At 53.8% G+C, this 10,781-nt stretch overlaps 1 protein-coding gene across 1 annotated transcript in view; it reads left to right on the top strand.

Annotated features, from left to right (window-relative positions):
* Window positions 1–2,488, top strand: part of FAM135B (family with sequence similarity 135 member B) — a gene marked incomplete at both ends in the record, with an annotated part of 94,685 nt that extends 92,197 nt beyond the window's left edge. The window contains 2 exons of the mRNA XM_084230780.1: window positions 37–150; window positions 2,283–2,488. Of these exons, the coding sequence (XP_084086906.1) occupies window positions 37–150; window positions 2,283–2,488 (320 nt within the window). The remainder of the gene's footprint in view (window positions 1–36; window positions 151–2,282) is intronic.
* Between the last annotated feature and the right edge of the window lie 8,293 nt (window positions 2,489–10,781).

Genomic DNA, 10,781 nt, shown 5'->3' on the forward strand with positions numbered 1-10,781 from the left:
GGAGGGAGGCCGCAGCTGACCCACCCGCTGTTGCAGGGCTGCAGTATTTCAAGAATGTCGTGCTGGTGGCGTCCCCCCAGGACCGATACGTGCCATTCCACTCCGCCAGGATCGAGATGTGCAAGATGGCCCTCAAAGACCGGCACGCGGGTGAGCCCCCTGGGGCCCCTTGGGTGTCTTTTCTCATCTACAGGCATCACTGCTGCAGGAGGTCTCACTCCACAGGAACTCTACCTGCTCCTCACTGTCCCTCCCAGACCAGGCACCCTGTCTGGGCCCCAAAAGGCCAAGGAGGAGGGGAGAACAGGGTCCTTTTGCACAACACCCCTGACTTGAAGGGGGTGTCATGTCTGCCTCCCAACCACCCGGACAGGACTGGGGGAGGTGCAGACATATGTCTGTTACTTTTCTGTCTCTCTGCAGCTTTGAAAAGCCAGAGGAAACAGTCGTTATGCTGAGCTGCTGCTCCTTGCACAGCTTTGGGTCATACCTGCGTGACGCGGGACTATTCCTGTCATATGCTCAATGCCAATATCTGGGCCTCGGGGCTCAGAAGTGAGATGTTCAGCAGGTCCCTGCTCTCAGAGTAGCAGGGCCAATGCTCCCCAGGACCTTGGCAGGTCTGAGGTGGGCTGTGGCTTGGGGTGTAAGTTTCAACATCAGTGTGTGTAGCCTTGGGGAGCAGCCCACGTAGCACCCACTACATGACACAGGGGCACACAGACACAACCACCATCACCCCCATCACCACCACCACCATCACCACAGTGGCATCACCTTCAGCACCACCATCATCACCTCCACCATCACCATCACCATCATCACCATCATCATCATCACCTCCACCACCATCATCACCTCAACTACCACCATCATCACCTCCATCACCATCATCACCATCACCATCACCTCAACTACCACCATCATCACCTCCTCCACCATCATCATCACCACCATCACCACCACTATCATCACTACCACCCACATTACCACCACCATCATCACCTCCACCATCACCATCATCACCATCACCATCATCATCATCACCTCCACCACCATCATCATCATCACCTCAATTACCACCATCATCACCTCCATCACCATCATCACCTCCTCCACTATCACCATCACCATCATCACCACCACCATCATCACTAGCACCCACATTACCACCACCATCATTACCTCCACCATCACCATCGCCTCCACCACCACCATCACCATCACCTCAATTACCACCATCATCACCTCCATCACCATCATCACCTCCTCCACTATCACCATCACCATCATCACCACCACCATCATCACTACCACCCACATTACCACCACCATCATCACCTCCACCATCACCATCATCACCATCACCATCATCATCATCACCTCCACCACCATCATCATCATCACCTCAATTACCACCATCATCACCTCCATCACCATCATCACCTCCTCCACTATCACCATCACCATCATCACCACCACCATCATCACTAGCACCCACATTACCACCACCATCATTACCTCCACCATCACCATCGCCTCCACCACCACCATCACCATCATCACCTCAACTACCACCATCATCACCTCCATCACCATCATCACCTCCTCCACTATCACCATCACCATCATCACCACCACCATCATCACTACCACCCACATTACCACCACCATCATCACCTCCACCATCACCATCACCATCGCCTCCACCATCACCATCACCATCATCACCATCATCATCATCACCTCCACCACCATCACCATCATCACCTCAACTACCATCATCATCACCTACATCATCATCACCACCATCACCACCACCATCATCACTACCACCCACATTACCACCACCACCACCATCTCTGTGACCACCATCATCACCACCACCACCATCCCCATCACTGTCACCACCACCACTATCTCCCTCACCCCCATCATCACCTCCACCATCATCAATGCCATCATTATCATCATCATCACTGTTACCTCCACCGCCACCACCATCACCATCATCACTACCACCTCTACCATCACCTCCCTCACCATTATCTCCATCACCATTGTCACCATCACTGTCACCAACTCTACCGCCATCACCCTCAACAACAGCAGTGGTCGTTTCCAACTTGACTAGACAAGAGAACTCTGATTTTATTTGTTTGTTTCAGAACATCGAGGGGAGGTTGAAAACTGGTGCCTGAGGGTCTGCCCAGGAGCAGCCACCCCTGGCATCTGTGTCTGGACTCTGTTTGAGGTGACCCTGTGTTCTTCCTCCTCTGCAGGGCCGGTTTATGCAGAAATGATCAACAACCTTCTCCGCCCGCTGGTGGAGGCCAAGGGCTGCACGTTGATCCGACACAACGTGTTCCACTCCTTGCCCAGCACGGCCAACACCCTGATCGGGCGCGCCGCCCACATCGCAGTGCTGGACTCAGAACTGTTTCTAGAGAAGTTCTTCCTGGTGGCAGGACTCAACTACTTCAAGTAGTGCTCTGAGGGCATGGGCCTCGGGGAGCTCGCCAGAAATGCCTAAGACCCGTGGAGGCTTTAGCTGGGACAACCTTTTGTAGGCCTCTGCCCTTCCAGACTGGGGCTCTCAGAGGAAGGGTGGAGGGCGGGTGGGGCTGACATTCCAGGTGCTTTCATTTTGGAGATCTGGGAAGGCTGAACCAGTAGTGTGAAGGACAACAGATTCTGCCTGACCCTGTCTAGCCACCTGGAGTCTCATTTGAGATGCTTTCTAGGAAAAACATGAAAAAATAAACAGACCCTTGCAGCGGTGAGCCCACCTTTTGAACCACCCTTGGCTCATGGGGAGTGTCCAGTTTAACTAGATTTGTTCAGTCTGTTACTAGCTCATAGCTTTATCATTTTTGATCCAATTAAGTGCACACAAGCATTTCAGAACTCAGGTTAATCTCTGTGCAGAAGTGGGACATATCTATGTAAATATGACCCTTACTAGAGTCTCATGTGCCACTGGAGACCATGTGATGTCCATTCTCTCACCCCCTCCTCATGTTCGCTCCCCGAGGGGCAAAGGAATGCTTTATAAACTCCAACTTCAGTTCATAACAGCAGTGGGTGGGGTTTTGAAGTTAGGGGGGTGCAGGTGATGTTCTGGCAAATGCAAGTTTGTTACAAAGAAGAGTAACTTGGGGACCCTGGGAGCTCCTAATTCCTCCTGCTTCTCCAGACTTTTCTATGCATAGCCCTGGTTCCACAAATTGTTTCTGTGATGGCTTCAACCTTTCTGTTGTAGGGAAAATCGACTTAAACTAAACCTTAAACTAAAGGGGGGGCATGGAGATTAATGCACACATGTGGATGCTCCTGCTGGTACACTTCCAAAGAAATGCTATGTTAGCATTTGATGCAATTGCAAAAAACTAAAACCATTTGCACGGTCAGCTGCTTCTCCTCTCTCAGGAAGGAGAAAGGCATCTAAATGGAGGGGTGCTGGATTAAAAACCTCAGGGGAGCTCTAAGAAGGGTGCTGGCTATCTTTCAATAGAAATGTCTTCTTGCCTTAGGAAAATAAAGGGCTAGGAAAGGTCACCCTTGTTCAGAAACTGACAGCAGGGGCAGAAGTGAGATCAGAGAGAACAGCTGGATTGGAGACCCAATGCAAGTTGTTGTTGGTAAGAGACTTAAGGGAGGTTTTGAAAATTACCAGGATGTCTAAGGTGGCCCCAGGGAGAGTGTGCTCTGGGTGGAAGGAAGCCAAAAGAAGCGTCCAGCTGTGCTGGGAGCTGTGAACCAGGTCAGCTGGGGTGACTAACACAGGAGACTCCTCCTGAGGTGAGAACCCCGCTTCTGTACGAGACCCTCTGAAGGGCTGACGCTCATCTGGGACCAGACTCCTGCGCCTGGGCGATGACTCGAGCTCATGAGGAAGCCAAGCAAATCCACAGCTCATCTGGGAACTGTTTCCTTATATATTAACATGACTTTGGAAAACAAAGGCTTCCCAAACATTTGCGATCCCAGCCAGAGAAGTAAGTCTAGGTCGCCAACTCTGCAGGAGGGAAGACTTGTGCATTTCCGAAATCCGCAAGGGGAGGGGTTGAAGGTTCTGCAAAGGCAGACACAGCAGGTCTTTTCCGAACTTGAACTGTGTCCTCGTCTTAAAATGTTTGGGGTCAGGGAGCCCCTGCTTAGCTCGCTATGTATTTTGCACGTGTCACTGGGCACAGCTCTGGCTGCCCGTGGGCAGCACCCACCTGCTCTGCTGCCTGGGAGGACCGGCCCCTGCTAGTGTGGCCTGTGATGACCTGGCCCCTGCCTGGACGAGGGTCCGTGCTCACGCTGGGCCAGACGTTGGTAGCACGTCTCTGCTTTGGCCAAAGGAGGAGCCCTGGGCCGTGGGGGAGGCCTCCCGTTCTGTGCTCCCAATCCCCATCAGGAAGTCGGTTGCCCCCGCTCAGTTTTCAGACCCCGTAGCCAGGCTGTGGGGTCTGGGAGAATCCAACCACCACGGTCCTTTCCAATAACCAGATGCCATTTTTAACTTCAATGTGCTGTCTGGACATGGTGAGAACTAATGGCAATAAACGTCCAGCTGCTCATGCACCTCTCTTTTCTAGGGGTGCTCAGCTGTCTCTGTAAACCCTCTCTGGTCTCCGAGCATCATGACTGTGTAGAAAGAACATCTCTATATTGTAAATAAGAGTGTCTAGTATTGCGTGTCATGCCTCATTTGAAAAGGCTTTTCTATGTCTCTTTCTATCGAAGTACAGATATCTAATATATATACATATATACATAAAATTACATATATAATATATAATGCTAAACAGGGACATTCTGTATTGATTATAAAAATTATAAACACAACGTCTGCCAAGATAATGGTCTAGTATGTCTTCATTCTCAGCATAAGTTGCGATTTTTTGTTTTTAAGATTTGTTATGTGTTGCAGGGCTAATTAGAAATAAAAATGACTAATATTGAGATTAACTGGAATCCGGTGTTCACAAGCCAAATACATCCAGAGAAGCAGAAGTGAGCCTAGAGTTACCTTGGGGCAAAATGAATACCTCGATGTCGGTACCACAGTTGGACTCTGTGGACCTGGGCACCAGCTGGGGAGAGGAGGGTCCTTGACAGTTTTGGGGGCCCCCACAGAAATCTGTGCCCGATGGAAGCCCGTGGAATGCACAAGGAACACAGGAGGACCCGGCCTTGTTGCGCGGTGATGCAGTGATGACTTCGAGGAGGCACGGGCAGGCGCAAGGAGGTCATGGGAGGCCAGACTTCCGTGGCTGGAGAAGGTTGGGAAGGGAATCTGGAAAGTGAGGCTGGAAAATGGAGATTTACCATGTATGCTCTGTCATCACCAAGGACCCTGTCCATCCGCCCACCCACCCATCCGCCCACCCACCCATGCACCCATCCAGAGGGTCTCTTGAGCATGAGGGATGCAGGGGAAGATTCAGTAGCTCACAGCGAGTGGGGGACACGATCAATCAACGGGAAGTCAAACCACAGGCACTGGGGAAAGTGTTAGGGCTCAGAGGGGGCTCAGAGGGGTTATGCCACCTACGCTGTGAATGAGATGGGTATATGGGCTTTCAAGTCACGGGGCAGGGCCGGTTGCCTCATCTAGATGACAGATGTGACACCTGTGCCTTGAGAGGTAACGAAAGGCAGCATCTGGACCCATGCCTGTGTGGGGGTGGTGATTTAGAACTTGGGGGGCTTAACTTAGGAATGTTCTGCAGCACGAGGTTAGCTATAGGGTCTCTGTGATGAATAAATGGTCTGCACGGCCTCCTCGTGGCTCCTCTATGATGACTTGAGGGCAGTTACCTTGTTTGAAACTTCAGGCTTGATTTTCTACTCTTCAGAACATTCCTGGAGCCCCCAGACTGGAGTTTTGGGGCTCAATTCAGGGCATGATTGGGTGATCTAAGTAATAAAACTATTTCTTGTGTGGGGTTTGCTGTCAGCGGCTGTTAAGCTGGAGTTGAGCACCGCGTGAAACTTGATGCCCAGGTGAGAACAATATTCATGAAAGGTGTTTGGAAGCTTAAAACCTGTAAATGTCACCCCGAATCTTTTATTGCTTGAACTGAAAAGACACCTTGAAATGTCTTCATTAATTAACATGAAGGAAGGTCAAACTTCTTGTATGTGGCAAAGTCGCTGCTGCTTCCTTCCAGCTCCGAGAAAGGCCTGGAAGCTGCCTCCTTCCATGTCCCTGCGCCGCCTCCGGCTTCCGCTGGCCCCGCACTGTCTCTGTGTGTAGGGAAGTCTGTGATTCTGCTTCTTGCATAATTTCCCATCACCCCTGAATGCACTGATTTTCAGAAGCCCTGAGCAGCCCCCAGCGCCTGGTACTGTGAGTGCAATGGCCAGGCTTTGACGCCTCTGGCCTCTGTGGCCTTGAATGCAGGAGGTGCTTGGGAGTGTGGGTGCAGGGCACGCGGGCCTGATGGTGGACACCTGGGGTGTGGCGTGGGCCTGCGTGAGTGGGCACAGCTGAGCCTGGAGGCGGAGGCTATAAGGGCGGCGTCACACAGGCTATGGCAGAAGAAGAGAGCACAACAGAATGTCAGAGAGAGCCCAGAGAGTAAGGATTTGGCGGGGTCCAGGAGGCCAACCTGCCTCCTGGCCCCCCTAACTGCCCTGCCCCTGGCATCTCACTACAAATGGTGCAGAAAGGTCAGTAAAAGCCTGAAAATGCCGCTGAGGGCTCCGGGGCTCTCCGTTACCCGCCTGCTGAAAGGAATGGGTAGAGCTCCTGCCCTGGGCCTATTGGCACCACAGCCTCAAGTCAAGCCACACTGCTGGTCTCCCCTCAGCCCCATCAGGGTCCCGAAGCTGAAACCTGGCCAGGTAGGTCCTTGCCCGTCGGCCCAGGCAGCTGGAGCCAGGCCGTGGGGCAGCTGCAGAGGCGCCTCTTCCCATGAGCGGCAGAGACTCCCTGGGGGCCCTTGGCCTTGAAGGGTGCACCCCGCGTCCTGGCTGTGGTGGGAGGGGACCCTGTTGGTCTCGCCCTGCTGCCTCCCTGAAGCGCGAATGAAGGTGTCGGGCTTTTACGCCACTGGCCTCTGTGGCCATCACCTGAGGCCTGATCTTGTCTACGCAGAAGGCGCGTGGGTGAGGGGGGCGGGCCTGACTGTGGAATCTGAGCACGGGGGTGTGTGCGTGTGCAAGTGTGCACACCTGCGCCGGAGGGAGGGGATAAAGGGCGGCGTCACCTGGGGAGGGGAGCAAACTGCTGTCTCCCTTATCCACGCCCAGGGCGCCAGGATCCTTCAAATCGCTAGAGCCGTCAAGAACTGATCCGGCCTGGGACGGCAGCAAAACGCGCCCTTTTGCCTCCCTTAGTCTATTTTTTTGAACTACTAACTTTCACCTAAGCACAGACGTTAGTGCTCAGAACTCCACGCGGCTGTGTAAACATCATTTCCATCTTGTCAACAAAGACAGTGACTGTCAGCGCCACTCACCAGCGCACACGGGGAAGCGCGTGAGGAGGCCGGGCCGGGCCTCGGGGTCCGAATCAGCCTCTGCTCCTGTCACAACGAGCTGGAGGGTCGTGGGTCTTGGGCAGGCAGCGGGGAGGGGCTGTGAGTCTCAGGAGACTCAGGGGCTGAAGCCGAGGTCGGGCCGCTCTGCCGGAGAGCCGGTCCGCGGAAGGCGGGCGCTTCCTGCCAGTTTCAGGCACCAGCAGGACGCGGCAGCTCCGGTCTCAGCAGTGGAGGTTTGCAGCCTTTGCCCTCGATCAATTCCTGACCCTGGCACCCCGGGGTGCAGACACTCTAGCCTGGACAGGGCACCCGAAGCCAAGAAGACTGGGGATCCCTCTCCCCCCAGCTCCCCCTGGGGCCCCAGATTTAACCCTGGTTAGGCCAAGTTGCTGGCGTTTCTTAGCCACACCCCAGGCAGACACTGGGGGTTCCTGCCCCCACCGGCCCCCGCTGGAGTGTGGCAGAGGCACCCAGGCCTGAGGCCCTCCCAGCTCACTCCCAGGTGGCTGGATGGGCAAGTCCAGAAAACTGGGAGCTACTGTGAGGGAGGGGCGAGGAGCAAGGCTTACAAAACAGTCCCCCCACATCAGAAGGAGGCAGAGGCATGCAGGCCTGGCCCACATTCCCGCTCCCTGAGCCTTCAGGAGGGGGCTTCCCATCTGCCAGCCCCAGCGGAACCAGGCAAATCCCCATGACCTTGCTGGCCTGTAGCCACACTTCTAAGCTGAAGGCCACAGCAGCTCTTCAAGGGGATGACACACAACCTTTGACCCCTAAGTGGCTTAATCTACCCATCCAGGGTGACCCCAGGGTAAAAGATAAAAAAGGAAAATAAATCTGAACTGGGCTATTAAAGATTTTACACTGCAGGGCAATCTGCAGAATTGGGTTGGTCGCATCCCTAAATAAACAGACGCCCAAACAGACCCCTTGGGGAGGGGTGAATCGTCAGCCCAGCACCTCGTGCATTTACCTCCACTGCTGCGTGTGAGCACTGACGCTCTATTCGCTTAGCAAGTTCCAGTCACACTGTGCAATATATTTTTTTAAAGATTTATTTATGCATATAAGAATCGGGGTACAGGCCAGAGGTGCGGGGGAAGAGAGGATTCGCCAGAGACAGAGTGGGGGGAGCAAAACAGGCGGATCCACTGAAATGCACTGCTGAGGGGAGCAGCGGGGAGACAGGAGAGGTCTGCCGTGCCATGTGGGCAGCTCCCTGGCTGGGGATGGAACTCAGGCTGCGGTGGCTGCCCATAGCTTCATAGAGCTGCGAATTAACCCCTTGAGCCCCCAGGGAGGCCCCACATTGTGCATCTTATCAATAGTAGGTCCTGCCATTTTGCAGCAATCCTTGCTTCCCAGGTTAGCCATCCCGAGTGGCTAAAATACACCGTGCAGGAGAGTCGCCGTCTGGATACACCCATGCTGTTGCAAATGGCGGGATTTCCTTCTCCTTTTTAGGCTGAATAATGTCCCATTGTAAACACACGCCTCCCCTTCTCCTTGTCCACTCGCCCTTCGCGGGACACTTCTGTGTGTCCTCAAACCCCACGCGGCGGCGGCCGTGGGAAGCCGGGACGCGGCTGCCTTCCCGGGGACAGATGCAGCGGGGCTGCCAGGCCGCAGGAGACTCCTGGCTTTAATTTCCTGAGATACCTCCAGGTAGCTTCGCAGCTTGCTGCGGCAGTGTGCAATCTCGGCAAGAGCAGAGTTCCCTTGCCCCGCCTCCTCGCAACACTTGTCACCTTATCTTTGGGATTCCAGCTTTCTAACACGCCGTGGCGATAGCTCAGTGTGGCTTTAATTTACATTTCTCTAATGACGAGTGAGCCGAGCGCATTCCGCATCCCGTGTGTCTTCCCCGGAGAGATGACTGCTCAGGCCCTTTGTGCCTCTCTGATCAGGGATTTGAAAACTGTGTTCACTACTGCAATCGGAATATGGACTGCATAACAGCTGGGGTCTTGTCTGTGTTGTGCATCTATGAGCTGAGACTTTTAGGACAGCGCGCAGCACGGCGTCCCCTCAGAATGCGTTCTCGAAGAGACCTCAAGAGGAGACCAAGCCCCTCGCTTCTCATCCAAGCCAGTGATTCCTGCATCGCACGCGAGCCTCTGCCAATACACCTGTGTCCACAGGGCAGGCTGACCGCCTCCCCTCGCCTGCCCTTTGAGGCTCCCGGCCGGGGCTCAGGATGCAGGGGCCCTCTGTCTATACCCGGAGAGCACAGGCCCCTTCTGAGTCCCGGGTCCACTTGTTTAGAGCCCTTTGGCGTGATGCCTGCCGAAGCTGGAAATTAAACCGATTCAAAGCACAACAACCACCCAAAGCTAACAATTCTCTAATGATTTTTCTTCTTACAAAACGCTGTCACAGCAATAAAATGGTCAAGCCTAATAAACACATTGTTGATCCCACATTTTGCATTAATAGCAAATCAATCACCCCCAGCCCTTATTAAATAAATGTTAAGCAAATATTTAAAGACTGCTGGAAGAGCGCCAAGGCGGCATCCCCGCTCGCTCCGCTGCTAGGGGGAGCCCGCGCTGTCTCCCCTGACTGCCCCCCCACACCCCCTGCGGAATGGCCCCAGCACAGCCCCCATCCTAATCCTGGGGCTACTTAATTAGCTGCTTCGCCTCTAGCACAGTGGTGCCCGAATTTTCTGGAAGATAAGACTCACCTGGAGTGATTGTTGAGCACCGTTGTTTCTGGCCTTCGTCAGTATCCCACATGAACTGCGGCTTTGTCTCCATCACGCAGCTGGGCTCAATGGCAAGGTCCTTTTCCCAAGCTAAGGGCCTCTGAGCACAAGTGTACATTCATAGCCTCTGGACATTGAAAAAATAAAAGCCTTGTGCCCGCCCACACCTCACTCAATTCAACTAGAATCTCTGGGTAGAGCCTAAGAAATGGATGTTTCAGAATCTCCACGACTGGTCCAGCGAGCCGCCTGGCGTGGGAGTCCCTCTGTCTGACACTGATTTAGTTCTCAGTCTGACGGGGCACTTTACTGATATCCACTCACTCAGCCACTGACCCATCCACACACCCACCCACCCATCCATCTACCCCATCCACCCACCCAACATCCATCCATCCATCCATCCTCCATCCTCCATCCATCCATCCATCCATCCATCCATCCATCCATCCATCCATCCATCATCCATCCTCCATCCTCCATCAATTCATCATCCATCCTCCATCCATCCATGCATCCTCCATCCATCCATCCATCCTCCATCCATCCATCCACCCATCCATCTATCCACCCACCAACCCATCTATCTAAAGCGC

The sequence above is a fragment of the Talpa europaea genome, assembly GCF_964194135.1.
Source record: "Talpa europaea genome assembly, chromosome: 3".
Lineage (NCBI taxonomy): Eukaryota > Metazoa > Chordata > Mammalia > Eulipotyphla > Talpidae > Talpa > Talpa europaea.